We start from the raw sequence: 19377 nt of genomic DNA, 5'->3' as shown, positions 1-19377 counted from the left end.
GGTTAGTATTATCAGAAGCAAATTAGTGTTGAAAGCAAATGTATGTACACACACACTCCACACACAAAACATTTTAAAAATAACACTCAATTTAATGCATTAGATCTTTACCAAATCTTAGTAAAAACTTTGGGGCACCAGTGAACTCAGTTACCTATTTGTGTGTCTCTCAAGGTGTTTCTGGATTCTCAACCTATCAGTTTAAATACTAGTTCTGGAAAATGAAAGCCTATTTCAAATGTAAACCTGATGAAAATAAATAATTGTAATAGACTTTAAAACCAAATATGAATTGATTTTGTTAGTCAAATGCATCGGATTATCATTGTATCTTTTTTTCATATGAAAAGACAACCAAAACAATCACAGTCCATGTCTGGATAGTATTCACCTCGTCCTCAGATCGCTAAGTTTATTATTTGAAATATGAAAAGAAAATGTTTTACTATTTTGTTTTTAAAGTCTACGTTTACTTTAGAACTAGGCAAAACTTTATTTCAAATAATACAAGTAATATAAACAATTTAAGACATTTATTAAACCTGATTTTTAAGGATTTCTTTCAAGTTTCGATCAAGAAAACCGTATTATATATTCCAGACTACCTTCTCAAACTTGCCTTCTAAATTAATAAAGGATGACTTGAGTGAGAAACTTACAACAAAGCCAAAGTTGATTAAATTTAAAATGTCTTTATTCATGTAAGGGTAAATACTGCCCCCTACTAAAAAACAGTGACATTGTCTTTCAATCTGTCTTGCTTAGCTAGAAAATTCATGTGTCTCTTTTTTATATCATACATTAACATGATATAAGATGCAGGATACAAAAATCAATAGTAATTGTCATTATTAAGTAATTCCACACATATACAGAATCATGGATGTTAAATGTAGGAGCATGAATATTCTGTATATACCAATGAACTTAATAGAAGATGTGTTTTCACTAATTTCTGCTAATCAATGTGCTTTCTGTGAATCTTTAAACACCCAATTCCAAATCTTCCAGCTCCTGGAGAAGGGCTTTCTCTTTTTGAATTTTCTCCAACTAGAAAAGTTTAAAACAATAAAGTTATTAAATAGGAAATAAAGTAAGTATTGGCTCTACAGACAAATAGCAAAGAAGAAAATATTTAGAGACTACTTCTGACACTTTATCGGATCCACTGGTAAACACAGATTTAAAACAAGTTCTAATTTGTTATCTGGTATGAATCATGGGGGCAAAGGGCAGAAGCTGTCTTACTGCATTCCTTTAGGTCCAGTACACTTTCCATTTTATCCCTGGGCTTAAAAGTGCTGAGGTAAGGAGGAGGGAAAGGGGCAAAAACAGGGCGGTGCAACCTGAGATACAGGAAGAAAGAGAAGCTTATTTTTGTCTAACTTAATAAATGCTCTTATTTTTAGCAGCAATAGCATAATAGTGGCTTTCTTATTCACTATGATCTACATTATGTCTACCCCTATCTTTTTCCCTGTTTAAGAGTAAAAACATTAAAAAAAAATGGCATATAATTTCCAAAAGAAGTTTTTAAAATCCATGTGCTCTTCCACTCAGTTTGACAATTGCTTATTATAAAAAAAGTATAGTCATGACTATGAACCTAAGTTAGAAATACGGACCTGATTTTTTTCTAGCTGTTTTCCAGTTGCTGCTTGTTCTTTCAGTTGTTCAATTGCTTTCAGTTTCTGCAAACATCAAATACATCATGAGTAAAGAGGAAGGAAGAATAGTTCATTTTAAAATGTACTGTATTTTGATGTGTATAATGTGCTCTCACATATAATGGGCACCCATGTCTTTGGCCCAACTTTCAGGAAAAAAATCTTTTGTTTTAATTTTTTAATTCAATTCTTTATTCATTTATATGTGTATTGTAAAGTAATTTTAGCATTTATTTTTGAACATATTGTGGTTCAAAAATAAAGTCCATATCACCTAGTTTATCAAGTGGATAACAATCGGCATTATCTATCTTACCTGTGGATAAGTTGAGTGTTGGCCGAAACTGCTTTCATTGCAAGTTTCTTGTTGTAAGTTCAACAAAACCGATTATCATATTCCAGGGTATTATTTTGCATATGGATATCGTTATTGCTTTCTAGAGTTACATTTTTAATGCATAAGCATAAATAAAAGAATGAAAAACATTTACAGAGATACGGAATTAGTACTATACATGTATAATGGGTATCCTTATTTTTCCCTCCAAAATTTGGGCAAAAAAGTGCACATTATACATGGCAAAATACAGTAAATTTCCTTAACAATTCAATCATGTGAATGTGAACCTTGAATAAAGAGATCCATTATCTTTCATTTGTATTAAGAACAGTCTGTTAAAATGCTAAGGTAAACTATTTTTTTTAATTAAATGTAAAATTAGACATGTTAAGAACATAGGGGATATAAAGTACAGCATGTTGTCAGCTGGGTACTAGACTTACTGGGGAGAATTACACCACAAGTTATGTGAATGTCTGACCACTGTGTTGTACAGCTGAACTAATACAACATTGAATATCAACTTTAACTGAAAAATGTAAGAATAAATAAATGATCCCTGTCTGAGTAGCTTGGTGGGTTAGTGTGTTGTCCGGATATGCCAAGGTTGTGGGTTTTATCCCCAGTCAGGGACCAAACAAGAATCAACCAATGAATTCATCAATAAGTAAAACAACAAATTGACATTTTTCTTTCTCCCTTCCTCTCTCTCTAAAATCAATCAATCAATAAATAAACTCTAGCTCTGAAAAAAATAAGAACATGGGATTTGATGAAATATTTTCCAAGCTTTAAATTAATGTTATATAAGTATTGGGTTGGCCAAAAAGTTCACCCCCCCTCCCCACCGTTAAATAGCTCTAGTAGTGCTTAGCTGTCTTTAACTTTATTCAAAACAATTTTGTTAGATTGTATTGTGACAGCTGTCATATTGGTGTAGATTTTAAAAAACTTACCAAAATTGGTGAATTTTTGTGCAGCCATTTTAATATTGAAGATGGAAGAAAATATGCAACATTTTTAGCATATTATGCTTTATTATTTCAAGAAAGGTAAAAATGCAACTGAAACACAGAAAAAGATTTGTGCAGTGTATGGAGAAGGTGCTGTGACTGATTAACACGTCAAAAGTAGTTTGTGAAGTTTCATGCTGGAGATTTCTCTCTAGACAGTGCTCCATGGTCGGGTAGACAAATTGAAATTGATAGCGGTCAAATCCAGGCATTAATTGAGGACAATCAATGAATGTTATACCACATGGGAGATAGCCAATATGTTAAAAATATCCAAATCAATAAAGTTATTGGTAAAAATGAAAAATGTGTCTTTTATTTTATGGAAAAAACTAAATGGACTTTTTGGCCAACCCAATATATGTATGCATATATGTATGTAAATATGTAACCAACTTCACCATTTATTTTAGCACCTCATTGTACCTGGATGACATCTTTGGTTTAAGGCAAAACTATTGTTTTTTGGTGTTTTTATTTTTTTAAGATTTTTAAAATTGTTATTCTATTATAGTTGTCCGGATTTTTCCCTTTGCCCTCCCCTCTGCCCATCCGACCCTCCATTAAAGAGAAACTAAATAGTGCAGTCTGGGAAGGGCTCTAGAGACCTGGTTTTATTTCTACAAACTCGTTGCAACTTGACAAACTAATGAACTTCTTTTTGTCTCTGTTTCCTCATCTTTGACACTGAGGTAAAGTTCTGTTCTTAGCTGCCTCATACGTGTCTAATGAAATACTAAGTATAAAGTGTTTAGCATATTTCTGTGCAAATGTATATTATTTCTTACTCCAAAAATCAATAATAAAAAGACTAATAGTCATTAGACATTTGTGAATAGAACTTAAATCAGTGCCATTCCCATTACAGTATTTCACAGTGAGAAAGCAACACTGAGAACTGCTATTAACTGCACAGATGCCTATTCTTAGGCATCTAAACATTACTTTCTTCAATAGTTCTTACATATTTCTTTCAAAAAACACATCTGAGTTGTATTTAAATCTCTCACCTTCTTTAGGTTCTTGATTTTTTTGTCTACCTCAGGGTCTCCAGAGGTTGACTGAGAGACAGTGTTCCGTGCTGAGTTCTGTGGGGCAGGAGGAGGTGTCAAATCTACACTTTTTTCACCTCTTGCTTCCTGCAGGAAATATTTTGAAATATTTAATTTTCTAAAACACAAACATCAAAGTGTTTCAACCAAAACAGTCTTGGTATATCAAATGCAGAAACAAAGTGTGATTTTATCTTTTATGCTACATTTTATATAAAGAGAGAATCTGCATGGAAGGCCCCATAAAGTATGTGACACTGTCCCATGATAATGCAACTGAAAAAAATATCACAGTATAACGATACAACCAAAAGGTTTTTACTGTAATATCTGTCATAGGGAACACTTTGGTAGATCTATAATTTAAAGTAAAATAAGAAAAGGTTTTAAGAATATTGTGTTAGAATATAATTTAAAAAAAGAAATGAAATGAAATACCTTAGCAGAGCAAACTAGCAGGTTTCTGTATGAGCCAATAAGCATTCAAAATTTTTGGATATTTTGGGAGGTGCCATTCTATGGATGCTTTGGAAATGTGAGAGGGATTTTCTAGTTAAGGTATTTGAAGTTTCACTCTTATGATATCCTCCAAAACTACAAATATGTATGATCAAGTACATGTAATGGATGATGCTACAGGACAAGTCCTATAGAGATTTACAATCAGTTCAATTTGAACTCTGCGACACAGTGCCACTGAAAACTTTTCCCCCCTGAAAATGATACTATATTGCTCTCAATATGATCAGACCTCTGATGACCTTTCTAGCCTCATCCTTCCTCACTGAGGTACCACTGATTCTGAACCATCTTTATTTCCCATAAAGTGCTATATAAACTCTTGTTTCCTGGCCTTTTGTTTACTATTCTTGTTGACTGTTCCTTGTGCTTAGAATACCCTCAGATGACCTCGCTAACTCTACTTAACCTTTTGGCCTCCTGGAAAATTTCCCCAGCTCCCAAGAGACCAGATTAGTTAGGTGCACAACATGTGGTACATAACCCTGCTCTAACACCGCATGCACTATCCCTCATTAGACTGCACCTGAGCTTTCCTTGTTCACTGTTCTACTTGTGCCCCCAGCATAATACGTGCTTTACTGCACATGCTAAATAAATGAAAGAGAAAAGGAATGACATTCCTTTTGCATTTAAGACAAGACATACATTTTGACAAGAAGGGGAACAAAGTTATTTAAGTTTTTATTGCCATCAAGGTAGGGCTTCTACTTCTTCATTCGGTTCCCAGTGGAAGACACAGGACCCAAGAATCCAAACCCTGTTACTCAGAGTTGCACTTTATAGTGCACTCCAGTGCAGCAAAAATTAACTCCTTACTTTCTATGTGAAAACACATTACTGAGCACTTTAAAAATACTAAGAAACTATTTAGTTTCTACTCTTAAGAAGCCTGTAAATTCTGATTAATATGTGGTCTGATATTTTTCATAATATAAAATTAAAGAGTAGATTAAAGGAGAAGAGACACTTTGCCTATCAAAATTCACTTTTGACATCAGATAAAAAAATTTAATTTAGTTGTTTGTAGTGAGTTGAGAATATTAATTTTTCTACTACGAAGGAAGGTTAATGTTATAAATATAAAAAACTATTAAAGTTAGATAAAATAAAAAATTTAATTTTCTACCCTATTTTAAATAACCAAGAATATGCTAAAATGTCTGCATAATTATACTCAAATTCTGGTCTTCTCTGGAAAGGATATGCATATAGTAGAGTTAAATTTTTAGTTTCAATTCTTTTTTGTTACATTTGATAGGCTTATAAAACCATCACCCCAGTTTATGAAAGTACTTGATTATATCATGCGCATCTGACTCCCTTATCTTTGGTTACTTAATCTGCAGTCAGGGCTGAGAAGGTATGGTCAGGGTGCCACTCTCATGGACCATTTACCTTCGTTCTATCACACAGCCGTAACTTTTACTAACTCCAGCCAATTGTCTCAAAAATGCTTACAGAAAGGATAATCTTGCAAGAAGAAAACCTTTGCCATCACTGGAAAACACACCAAGATCAACTCCATAAATGCTGCAGTGATGGCATTGTCTTTTGTATGGAGCACGCAGGTGACTGCTCGGTTGTATGGGGTGGGGCAGGTGTTCGTTTTTGTAATTACATGTTTTACATTAATGGCACCGATTTTTTTTTTAAAAAGCCACAAGGGTTCCACTTAAGAAGGTCCAAATATTTTTAATTGATTTTTATAAGTAAGAGATACTGATTCTATAACCTCAATGCAAGTTTTATCAGAAAAACGCACAAAATAAAGACAACTGATGTCTTATTGCAAAGGCACCTTAGCACAGTACCGGTGATAGCCATATTGAAAATATCTGATAAAAGGAAGAAATATCACTCATAAAACAGGATTCTAAAGTGGGTGGGTTTCAGTAGGTCCTTCAATCTCTATTAGAAAGAATCTGGTATTACTGTTATAGAAAACAATATGGAGGTTCCTTAAGAAATTAAAAATAGACTGACGAACTGCTGGTCTCTGGGAAGACAGTAGCCAATGCCTGGCCCAGAAGGCCAGGGGGCCCAGCAAGGTGGGAGCGGTGGGCTTCCAGTCCAGATAGTAGCGTAGGTAAATGTGTACTGGCCTCTTCCCACAATACATCAAAATCACAACTAAACTACATATCAACTATCATTCAGAACTACCTGAAATCAAGCTAAATGGAAGTCCTACAACTTGAAAATTAAGGAAGAAGCCAGTTGAAGACTATCTCAGATACAGAGAACATTTTGACAGTTGCCAAATAGGAGAGTTCAGGGCTGGGTGAAAAGGTGAAGCAGTTAAGTGCAAATTGGTTGTTACAAAACAGTCATAGGGATGTAAAGTACAGCATAAGGAATATAGTCAACAATTTTCTAATAAATATGTATAGTGTCAGACGGGCACGAGATTACGGGGGTGATGACTTGTTAAGTTACATAATGTCTAATCACTGGGTTGTTCACCTGAAACTGATATAATAATGTATGTCTACTGTAGTTAAAAATAAAAAATGAAAAATCAAATTTAAAAAAAGAAATTAAAAAAAGAGCTATCATATGACCTAGCAACCCCACTTTGGGGTAGACACCCAAAGGAAAGAAAATCATTATCTCGAAGAGACATCTGCACTCCCATGTTCGATGCAGCATTATTCACAATAGCCAAGGTGTAAAACACAGTTAAGTTATATATACAAACATACACGCATGTGTGTGTGTGTATATACAGGGTCCAGCACAAATAATGCCTTTTTTATTACAAAATCTTTTATTACAATATCATAAGCATGTAATTCTGTAACATAATACTATTAGACTCAAGCACACCATATAACATTTTAGGTAAATGTTCAAATTAAAACTATAAATTATTATACCCATATTATTACCCTACCAACCACATTCAAGTAGGCCTTACTTCTACTGGCCCCTGTATGTGTGTATATACACATGTATATGCATGTGTGTATATGTATTACACATGTGTATTACATATGTGCATTACACATATATGTATTTTTAAAAGAGAAATTCTGCAATTTACACCAACATGAATAAACCAGGGCCATTATGCTAAATGAAATAAGCCAGACAGAGAAAGATACAATACTGGATGGTATCTCTTTACATGTGGAATCTAAAAAAAAAAAAATCAAACTCAGAAATAGAGAGCAGAATGGTGGTTGCAAGGGGCTGGGCAGTGGCAGAAGTGTAGAGGTTGACAAAAGGGTTGATATAGCTTTCAGGTATAAGATAGTGCCTGAGGATCTAACGTAGAACATGGTGACTATAGTTGTAGTACTGCACTGTATCAGTAAAATTTGCTGAGAGAATAGAACTTAAAGTGTTTTCACCCCCAAGAAGATAGTGTGAGGTGATGGACATTTAGTCAACTTGACTGTGGGAATCCTTTCACTATATACATGTATATCAAATCATCACGTTGTATACTTAAATTTTTTATTTGTCAATTATATTAGCTAGGAAAAAGGCAAGGAGGATCTTACCTACTAGTAGCTATAAGGACACTACTAACTGGTAACATTCAGAGCCAGCAGAGGTCCCCACCAATAACGATGAAAGCACACGTCCTGCTTTTGCACAAGTCTAATACAAGGAGTGTATTACTTTGCTCAGAATGACCTAAACTTGAACTATTTAAAGATATTACTGGATGAAATCTATTAACTACAAAAGAGTGCACTGATTTTTTTAAAGCCCAGATTTTAGAAGAATATGTTTTCATAAGGCAATTCCACAGTTTAAAACAGTTAATTGCCTACCAAAACAAATAAGTAACTTAAGAACTACCGAAAAAATTCCAGTATTACCAGCACCACCACATTATTTGAATCACCAATACGTAGCTACCATGACTTCACTAACCAGAAAGTCTTAGCCTAGGAGGTCTATCCCTGTAAGTCATACACGACCGCAATTGGTCTAGCATTACATTGGTATGGTTTTGCAACTTTATATATATATAAAATCATATTAAAAATTACTTTATAACAATTCCACTGTTTGTGTACTTCTGGTATTTAGATTCCCAAATGAGTAACTTCCTATAGTAATATAATACTGAGTTATAAAATGGCTTCATAGTCACGCACTTCATCTCTCTTAACAAACACGTTTTCAAGAAAGCAAACTATACCATTTCACAAAAGTTTAAACACAAAGGTCTATAGCAAGTAACATACTACATAATTCAATTAGGGTTTCAGGTTTAAAGGTCAGGGCCAGTTTCCTTTATCTCCTCTTACATACACGAGAATACTTTAATATTCACAGTCAAACACAAAAGAAAGAAATTCTAAGTCTAACTCCAACTTCATTTGATAACGTAACAGTCAAGTCTTCAAGTCAACAAAACTTTAAAGGTTTAAAGCTAATTTATTTTGTTTTAATACCTGCTTTGCGGCTTTCTTAGCTTCATGTTTCCTTTGATTTTTAAGGGCTGTTTTTGATAATGGCTTATCATTTCCTGGTTGTGGTTTCATATTCTGAGGTGGTTCCTCCTCATGCTATGGAAAAACATAAAATAAACAATTTTGAAATAGAGTCCATGTTTTTTAAAATGCATACAACAAATTATACAACTTTGCTAATCTGGGATAAACTTATTTTATCAAATTTAAGATTACTGGCAAAGATGATTTCAAAACTCTGATTAGCAATAGGCACATTTCAACTTTGGGATGGATACAATGAGGATCTTTTTATTCATAGATGTCTCTTACATAAGAGCTGGCAAAATTCACTTCAGTTTTGTTTAAACAATGGAATTTTTTTTAGTATTACTACTGACACATGATTCTTATGGAATCAGATAGCAACAATAGTTTCTTCTGCAACCTTTTTGGATCTGACTACTGCCAACAGAAAGCCAGTTTCCTCACTTATTTTCTTTGCACTAAGAATTATTCGCTAGATCTATTTTTTAAAAATCCTCACTTGATTTGTGTATTGATTTTAAAATGAGAGAGAGGCAGTGGGGGATGGGGGAAGAAAGAGAAAGAGAGAGAAACATTGACTGGTTGCCTCCTGACCAGGGATCGAACCTGCAACCTAGGTACGTGCCCTGACTGGGAATTGAACCTGCAACCTTTTGGGGGATGGAATGACGCTCCACCCAACCACGCCACCTGGCCAGGGCAATTTTCTAGTTTTTTACTTGCAAAATCAGGGATAGGAAGATAAAAGTAAAAGCAAATTGAAAAACTTAAACGAAAAAATAGATCAAATAGAAAGGAATAAGTAACTGCATAATTATAAATCCAGGACTAACATAGGGAAGTGGCTTACAAAAATCTAAGTAACTTGTCAGATTATACAATGAAAAGAGACAATAATTTCCATAATCAGATATTTATATTACCAGTGAGGTGTCAACTATATTCCATGATAGAAAGAGGGTGAATTAAGATCAAGAAGCATCTAATGTACAACATGGTGACTACAGTAAATAACACTGTATTGTATAGACCAGGGGTGTCAAACTCATTTTCACCAGGGGCCACATCAGCCTCGCGGTTGCCTACAAAGGGCCGAATGTAATTTTAGAACTGTGTAAATGTAACTACTCCTTAACAATTAAGCAAGAGCTCAGCGCTGCTTCTGGGTAGAAACAAGGTGCAGGGCCAGATAAAACAAGGTGGAGGGCCAGATTGGGCCTGTGGGCCTTGTGTTTGCCACCTGGAGTATAAGTGAAATTTGCTAAGAGAGCAGAACAGAAATTTTCTCACCCTAAACAAAAATATTCGTCTACCAACTGATTCTCTTTGCATTGCTATTACCTCAGTGTTAACTGTCTCTTAGACTCTGTCACACTTGGCACATCAAAAGGATCAGATTTCTATGAAGTTTCTTGATTACTAGGTCTCAGATCAGCGTTGTATTTGTAAGTTTTATGAGGAAATGGGCAGGTCTCAAACATTTAAGATACAGAGGAATAAATAAGAAACCACGGTGACTTTATCTTAGCAGTTGCATTAACTATCTCAGATCATCAAAGTTCTTTGTGCATACATATCCTACTTGAAGCAACTGAATATAGGGTGGGGCAAAAGCAGTTGTGAGTACCCGAAACAGAGTTTATTCTTCAGTTACTATTTATTAATTATTGTAGTATTTTTCCATATGAACAACTGTAAACCTACGTTTGCCACACCCTTTACATAAAAACCCACAATGCAAAACAGAAAAATTTGGAGACCAAGCCTCTGTCATTTCTTTTATTTTTTTTGTCTCCACTGCATACATCCAATGTGAGTTAAGATATACTAATATGTGCTGAGCATTTTTCTATACATCAAAATTCTTTCAGTAGTGGGCTCTTCTACAGTACCTTGCTCTAGCTCAAAGTTTCTACTGATGAGAGCTTCAAAAAATGACAAAGCAATTAAAAATGATGCAAAAAGAATGAGTTATAAATCTCTTCCACACTATGAGCACCATGTAGACTGACAGATTTTCATTTAAGACAAAAAAAAAAAAAAAATCCACACAGCTACTATAGATTATGAGCTTTTCTGGATTTAGTACTACGTGCCCATTGTACATAATTTCATCCTTCCCAATAAAATTTGTTTCTTCAGTTATATCAATTATTATGTAATTGTTTGATGAACACAAAATAAAAGTGGAGGTTTTTCTGAAAGCCAAGAAATACTTTCTAAGTATAATTTATATACAAATTTTTACTTATAAAAAACTAATTTTTTTCTTCAAGGGAAAGAATCCCAACACCTTTTTTTCCCCCTTCTGCTATGTCATTCCCCTGCCTTTGTGAAGTTATCGACTAGCACATCTTTGTTTCTAGTAATTTCTTGACAGCATTTTCTTTGTCATTTACCTAATTCTGGAATTAGACACAAACAAAAATTTCTTACTAGTGGTTACTTGAACTAAAATGATTTGTCAGGATTACAAAATTACCTTATCACATACAAAAGCAGAAATCAGTGAAAACTTTAATGTTAAAAAATTTTGGTTTTAAGTTCTTACCTAGTTTTATCACCATTTTCAAACTATAATCTTTTTACATTAATTTCTCTACCTTCCTCCACCAAAACAAACTAGTTTTATGGATCAGAGAATAAAAATATACACTAATTCAAAGTTTCTTCTTCTTGTGCTATCTTACGTGCATTTAGGAAGCAGGATAGGTCGAGGTTACTCCTGTTTTTATCTTAGGTTAGAAACATTTCGATATACATCAGACAAATCTAAAGACTACAATATACTTTCTTTTTCGATCTAATAAAAGTATAAGTAGGGCTTAATTTGTTAAATAAGTTTTTTAATTATTTACTAAATAATTTAATACAACAAAAATGTTTAAACAGAACATTTTAAGAAGTTACAGCTACATTTTAAGGAAAAGGAAGGTTGTTATTTTTGTTTTGAGAGGGTTAGGAGTGGCACAAGGAAAGCAAAGGAATATTTCATCCCTTTAAAAAAATATATTTTATTTATTTATTTTTAGAGACAGGGGAAGGGACGGAGACAGAGAGGGAGAGAAACATCAATGTGTGGTTACCTCTCACGTGCCCCCTACTGGGGACCTGGCCTGCAACCCAGGCATGTGCCTAGACTGGGAATTGAACTGGCAACCCTTTGGTTTACAGGCTGGTACTCAATCCACTAAGCCACACCAGCCAGGGTGTATACTTTACCCTTTTAAAAAGTATTTACTTGCTCGAGTGCCTAATAATTAAGTAACTAAATATCCCTGTTTACTTGGAGCAGTTTTAGTTTACATCTATTGTATTGTCACCTTCCTAATAAATAATAGACAGACTTACGGAGCAACTTTACTCCTGAACATCATCCCAGAAACTCAGGTCATTTATAAACGCTTTCTCCTGAGCTCTGAAATGCTAACAGTTTAAAGCAGTTCAGAATCTGACCAATGCAGTGGTAATAACTTTCCAACAGAGGGAGAAACTGATGGCCTAAGGACAACAAATCTTCTGTTTGAGTAACAGTGTTTTAGAAATAAGAGAAATTTTACATAAACATCCAGACTTGTTTGGTCTTGAAAAATCAAATACTTTAGCAAACTGGGCCTAAAATCTCCTGTGGAAACAGTGAGCTGCTGCCGTGTGGTGGCGTGGCCTTTAAGGAGGACGGGATCCCTTCCCGCCACCGTCCTGTCCCAGTCACCACTGCCTTACATTACCAGCCTAACCTGATGGGCGTTTGAATTTGAGCCCATGATCTACAAAGCCAGTGTGCCATGCTCAGTTATCTATCTCAGACATGCAAAGTGTGAATTGTTTCACATTAACCTCTTTGTCAACTTAATATGAACTGTTCACCATTTTCAGCAATAGGTTCTGCATGGTTTCTGCTCCTGAGTAGATAACCTAATCAGGTACGAGGTAACACAAGAACATGCCTGAGGATACGCAGGTCTAGGGAACTCCACACCCTAGAAACCTTTTCCTACCAAAGTAGTAAAACTTGACTTACCAGTTTGGAATTGGTGATTGGTTTATTTCTTAAAGCTGGGGGTCTATAAGCTGTTGCAGCTTTAGGTTCTTCACTGGGTACGTCACTTGGAACTGCTTGGTAAGTTATTGTTTTTGCTGGAAATACTCCATCTAAAAATGGCTGCCAAGAAACCTGCCATAACTCTGCATTTGATGGCACATCATACTTGTGTAAGATGGAGCCAGTATAATGCCAAATCTTGTACCCATTATTAACACGTAACCTGGGAGCACACGTGGCTGTTAAAATATGCTCACCATCTGGGCACCATGCAAAATATGTAGAATCAGAGGCCACTGGTTTAGAAATAAGTTTGTAGTTTTTAACATCCCACACTTCCATTTGTCCCCTCAGGTTTCCAAATCCAGCCAGCACTAGTATGTGTCCATGAGGGCTATAGTAGGCTGCATTACGCGGACCAGTTCCAAAGTCAAACACAGGATCACACTTCAAGTTGAAAACTGTCGCTTTGGCAGGCATAAACCCATAAACAGCACAAAACTCAGTTGAGCTAGAATTCCAAACTACATCATAAATGGGGCCATTTTTTGCTAGAAAATAATATAAAACCCAAATTAGCAATGGCTTATATTAGTATGTTTATTAACACAAATTATAATTACATAATACTCAAGCATGTCAAAAAGTAAAAAATATCCAAAAATTTTATGGTATGTTAAAGTTAAAATACTTTTACATGATATACCATGGAATTAATGTATAATCATAAATTTATTTAAGAGTCTCTAGTAAATCTTAATTTCTTTTACATTTTGGCAATTTGGCCTCCTAGTAGTATAGGTTATTAACAAACTAGTTTTAATTGAACTAGGTAGTATATGTACATAGTAATAAAAATATAAACTATATAAAACATGCCACAAAAATAAGTCCCTCTACCAGGGGTGTCCAACCTTTTGGAGTCTCTGAGCCACACTGGAAGAAGAGTTGTCTTGGGCCACACATTAAATACACAAACCTTAAAAAAAACTGATGAGCAAAAAAAAAAAAGGTTTTAAGTAAATTTACAATTTTGTGTTGGCCCACATTCATGGCCATCCTGGGCCGCACGCAGCCCACGGGCCGTGTGGGTTGGACACCCCTGGTACACAAAGGCAACCCTCTGGTATACTTCTTGCATATGCTCTCAGACTATTTTTGTTGAAATTAAATCTCTCTTTTAAATACATACAAAACCCCCAAAGTTCTAAACCTGTCGTTTTATTTTAATACTCTGTCTTGGAGATTTTTCCACATAAGCACCTTATGATCTGCCTTACTCTTGTTCAGCTGCACTATATTCCATTACAAACCTTTATATATACTTTCCACTGTGACAGTTCAGAAATACATCTGCAGAAGTGAAACTGTCTGGTCAAAGGGTGCATACCTTCAATTCCCTTGATGACACACCACCAAGACGTGCTTCAAAAAAGTGCCAACTTACACTATCAATGACTTTTGACAAAACAGAGTTGCCCTCACTCTCACTCATGCTGTGTGGTTCCATATTCTACCTCTGCCAAGCTAATGACGTGAAAAACTGTATCTTGTTCTCCTTTCTATTTCTTTTATTATAAACTAAGCATCTTTTAAATATATTTATACATAATTTCATTTCTTTTTCTGTGGACTACTTTTTACTGTCTCATGACTATTTTTCAGTTATTGGTATTTTATTGACTCCTTTGATATGTTAACAAAATACACCTTTTCTCATACTCATCCCTTCTGTCTAAAAATACTTTCCCTCATTTTTTGGTTTTGCTTAATTTATGAAATCTTTTCTTCCCCCAATCTAGAAATCTATAATTTTTATATATTAAAATTTATCACTTTTCTTTACAACGTTTTTTTTCTACTTTAAGATTAGGGGGGAAAATCTCAAATATTTGCTTTTAGTTTTGTACTTTTAGGCATAAATTTTTGGCCCAACTGCATTTTATTTTGGTGTTGAGGCAGCATTATTAACTTTTTGTTTCAAATAGCTAGACAGTTTACTACATATTTTTTAAAAGTCAGTATTTTCCACCATTGTTTCGTGTCTTGACTTTGTTATTCAGCAGCAGCTGTGGAAGCACGGCTCTCTTTCTGGATTCTGTTCTGTTTCACTGATCTATTATCTGTCTATCCACCAGCCAAAACCAAAGTGTCTTAACTACAACGGCCTTACTTTAGTATCTAGTAGTGTCAGAACCCCCCAGCCTACTCTTCTTTTGCAGTTTTCAAAACATTCTTGCATGTTTATTTTTTAGTAAACTTTAGAATCAGCTTACCTAAGTTAAATCTACTGGCATTTTAATTTCATTCTTAGATCAATTTGGAGAGTAATGACGTCTTTTTAAAATTCTTACTAAAGGTCAGTTTGTTTCTCAGAAGTTTTTGAAGCTTTCTTCCTATCAGACCTATACTATTTCTTGTTTTTTTCTTGCTATATATGAAACCCTCCTTCCATTATGTTTTTCTAAGTGGCTGTCGTTTATAATGTGACTTCATCTATTAGCTGAGATTATTTTGTCCTTTTAAAAGTGTATACTTTATCATTTGATCAGTTACACTGATTAGATCTTTCAGAATGTTAAATAGTAGAAAGTCATCCTTATTTTATTTCCTTTTCTGTAGAATAGTTTTCATTTTTACAAGTTCAATTCAAAATGAAAAAATTAGGGATTTGCCAGAATTAACTGTATTATTTTACAGTTAATTTAGCTCCTTAAAGCAAAAGATGAAGTGCTAGCATTCTTCAATTCTAAAGATAGTGCTAAACTCACTAGATCAACTTACTATCCTAATAAGTTAAATTAGTCCCAAAAGAGCTAGAACAATGGAATTGCCTCACTCTACAAGTTTTCTACTAGTATAAATAAAGTAACCAATAGGGTTCAGTCAAAATAAGGTATTTGGAGATGACTGTAAAGTTTCTTAGTTAAGAGGAATTTTATCTTTTTTTTAATTTTAATTTTTAATTGTTATTCAATTACAGTTGTATGCCTTTTCTCCCCATCCCTCCACCCCACCCCGGCTAAACCCCCCTCCCTCCCCCACCTCCACCCTTCCCCTTGATTTTGTCCATGTGTCCTTTATAGTAATTCCTGTAATCCCCTCTCCTCACTGTCCCCTCCCCACTCCCCCCTGCCCATTGTTAGATTGTTCTTAACTTCAGCAGACAAGTGGATCCAAAAACTATGGTATATTTACACAATGGAATTCTACGCAGCAGAGAGAAAGAAGGAGCTTATACCCTTTGCAACAGCATGGATGGAACTGGAGAGCATTATGCTAAGTGAAATAAGCCAGGCAGTGAGGGACAAATACCATATGATCTCACCTTTAACTGGAACATAATAAATAGAAGAAAAAAGGAAACAAAATATAACCAAAGACATTGAAGAGGAATTTTATCTTAAAGGTTATAAAATACGTGAGTTTTATCACCTGATCAAGAACTTAGATTATATCATCACTTTGTACTGTCACTGTTTTTCATCAAAGGAAGATGACTGAAATACTCACGTAACTGCACTACAGCACTTTCTCCATTTGTTGCAATGTAGTGCAGCGTCTGTTCCCCATAGTAGGAAGCCCCTGTTTTGTCAACATCTGTACTTGCTATCACCAACACAGCAGTAGCTGTAACAGTAAAAACGTAATTAGATATAAAGCATAAATTAACCTAATGGTGATAAAAAATATATACAATGTAACAAAGCCATGTAAATTTTCATTAAATAAGCACTGATACTTTTTTCCCTGTACACATAAGAATACAAGTTAAATCAATACTTGATAAACAAAATGAGATAAAATATATTTCTCATACCTTTTTTATTCCATAGCATTGTAACCTTATCTGCCTTAAAGAAACTTTTATTGGCTAAAGCTGCATGAGGTCCATCGAAGTTGGGGTACTGATATAATCTAACAAATGAAGGGGCACCCTTACTTCCAGGAACATAAACAGCCACCTAAGATACACAGATATAAGTCATTTAATTTTTTTAAGCATATAAACTAAGATGGCTATCACTAAAAACTAAGAAAAAGGATAATCTTATAATATTCTACATGAACAAACAAAAACATAGCAATTACCTTGTATGGTTGGGGTCCAGGTGATAACACAAAATCATTAATTTTTTGCAAATGCAATTTATTTGCAATTGTGTCTAAAAAAAAAGTAAAGGGTGTTAGATTGATGAGAGACGCTAATAATGGCATGTTAAATTCTGAATCCATCATAGAAAGTTAATATAACTGTGCACTAACACTGTTCACTGCAGTCTCATGTAGGTGAGGCAGAGCAACAGGGTAAAAAAGCATGGCGTGGGAGCAAGACAGAACTACACCTGAATTCCTACTCTGTCACTCACTAGCTGTGTGAACTTGAGCAAGTAATGAGATGATACACTTAATTCCCAGTGATTGATATTTAAGAGCACAGTGCCAGGTCATAGCAGGTATTCAATAAATGTCAGTTCTCTTCCCTTCAACCTCTGAAATGAAGTAGTCTTACGGTGCATTAGAAGGGAAAGATGACTTTAGCCCGCTAATACAGAATGTGGACATAAAGAGTCTATAAGTACATGACAATAATGATCACAAGAGTAAAAACGGCTGATATTTATTAATACTAACGCTGTGCCAGACAGTCAGAACCCATGTTTTAAGCAATATTGCTCGTGTAGTTAACGGGATCGAGAGCTATTACACCACCTTTGTTCAAACTCAGAGATCAACAGTTGTTCAAAAGTAGCACACCAAACTGCAAAACTGGCAGCCCCCTTCTTTCCACATGCTCACAAATAGGCAAGATAAGCCAGCAAGTGAACCCCAAATCAGTGGGAGCCAGAATGAGTCTCAAAGGCAGGAAAATGAAGTATACAGCTATGATTATGCAAATGGTGCTTAAAATTAGCCTGCATGCCACGTTTGGTACAGGTGAACAGAGTTACCAATTCCTATTCTACTTTAATACAGTCAAACGTGTAGTGTCACTAACGGTATAAGGAAGTGCAGAACCTTTTCTTTAAATTATTTTCAGTAATGATGTTACTGGTATTACTCTTAGCATTGTTATTCTAAGAACACTATGTGGTTAATGTGTAGCAGAGCAAATGAATAATTATTTGAATGAAATATTCTCAAACTATCACACATGGTACCCCAGAGAATCAGGATTCCTGGTGTTGGCAAAAGGCAATACATATATAAGATATAAAAAAAGAAAAAACAGGCCTAGAAACAATAATCAACATAATAGCAATAAGAAACCCCTACCCACAGATTATAGTCTCTAAATACCATTCTCCACTACAAGGAACCAGAGTATCTAGAAGAATTGACTTATTCTGGGTATATAGCAGGAAATACTAAGACTAAATAATCTTAGAACAGCTTGTCTTACCACATAGCAAAAAAGTCATTAAAGACTAATTGACCAAAGATGGGATAATTTGAGCATCAAAATGGATCAAAATTTGAGCATAATTGCAATGGATTGAAACACATCATATAGCTTTAAATCCATAGTTCATGAAGACAGTTAGGGTGGGAAAGTTAATTAGTTGCAATGAAGATTGCTAAAGAAAGAACTCATTATATTAAAAGTGATATAGGGAAAGAAAACCCTGACTTTTCCATATAAGTGGTACTACCAGGTAACCAGATAGCAGATGAGAAAATTTCTCTTTATAGAAGTAGTACAGCTAATATGTGAGAGATAGGGAGGGTAATCAGAATATCACCAATTCGCAACCACTCACAAAATAATGGATCTAGGCATTGAATGTGAGTGTCAGCTAACTCCCTACAAAATTCAAGACAGTAAGACTGCAGTATGTGCTTCTTGATCAAAGAATTCAATACTGCCCTATGATGTAGTCTTATCCTCACCTCCCCCAGAAAGTAAAAATCTGAAGCTGACCAACCCAAGATCCAAATTATTGGGTTGGCCCAAAAGTTTGTTTTTTTTTCCAGTACAATGGCTCTAGTACTGCCTAGTTGTCTTTAACTTCATTGAAAACAATTTTGTTAGATTATACTGCAACAGCTGTCATATCAGTGTGCACTTAAAGAAAAAACTTATCATGAAACAGAATGGAGAGCCCAGAAATAAACCCATGTCTCTAGTCAGTTAATATTCAACAGAGGGGGCACATGCATACAATGGAGTAAAAATAGCCTCTTCAATAAATGGTGTTGGGAGAACTGGACTGGTCCATGCAAAAAAATGAAGCTAGACCACCAGCTTACATCATATACCAGAATAAACTCAAAATGGATGA

General features: G+C 34.7%; 1 protein-coding gene across 3 annotated transcripts in view; it reads right to left on the bottom strand.

Annotated features, from left to right (window-relative positions):
* Positions 1–676: 676 nt before the first annotated feature.
* Positions 677–19377, bottom strand: part of EIF2A (eukaryotic translation initiation factor 2A) — a 40939-nt gene continuing 22238 nt past the window's right edge. For all 3 annotated transcript variants that reach the window (XM_024556295.3, XM_053918248.1, XM_045192028.3), the window contains 8 exons: positions 17186–17259; positions 16914–17058; positions 16607–16723; positions 13073–13644; positions 9007–9120; positions 4031–4159; positions 1626–1691; positions 677–1050 (listed from right to left, as the gene is read on the bottom strand). In XM_024556295.3, the coding sequence (XP_024412063.2) occupies positions 985–1050; positions 1626–1691; positions 4031–4159; positions 9007–9120; positions 13073–13644; positions 16607–16723; positions 16914–17058; positions 17186–17259 (1283 nt within the window). In that variant the 3' untranslated portion in view covers positions 677–984. The remainder of the gene's footprint in view (positions 1051–1625; positions 1692–4030; positions 4160–9006; positions 9121–13072; positions 13645–16606; positions 16724–16913; positions 17059–17185; positions 17260–19377) is intronic.

Source organism: Desmodus rotundus, chromosome 2 (genome assembly GCF_022682495.2).
Source record: "Desmodus rotundus isolate HL8 chromosome 2, HLdesRot8A.1, whole genome shotgun sequence".
Taxonomy (NCBI): Eukaryota; Metazoa; Chordata; class Mammalia; order Chiroptera; family Phyllostomidae; genus Desmodus; species Desmodus rotundus.
Note: the sequence above shows the minus strand (reverse complement) of the source record. Positions and strands in the feature narration are given on the sequence as shown.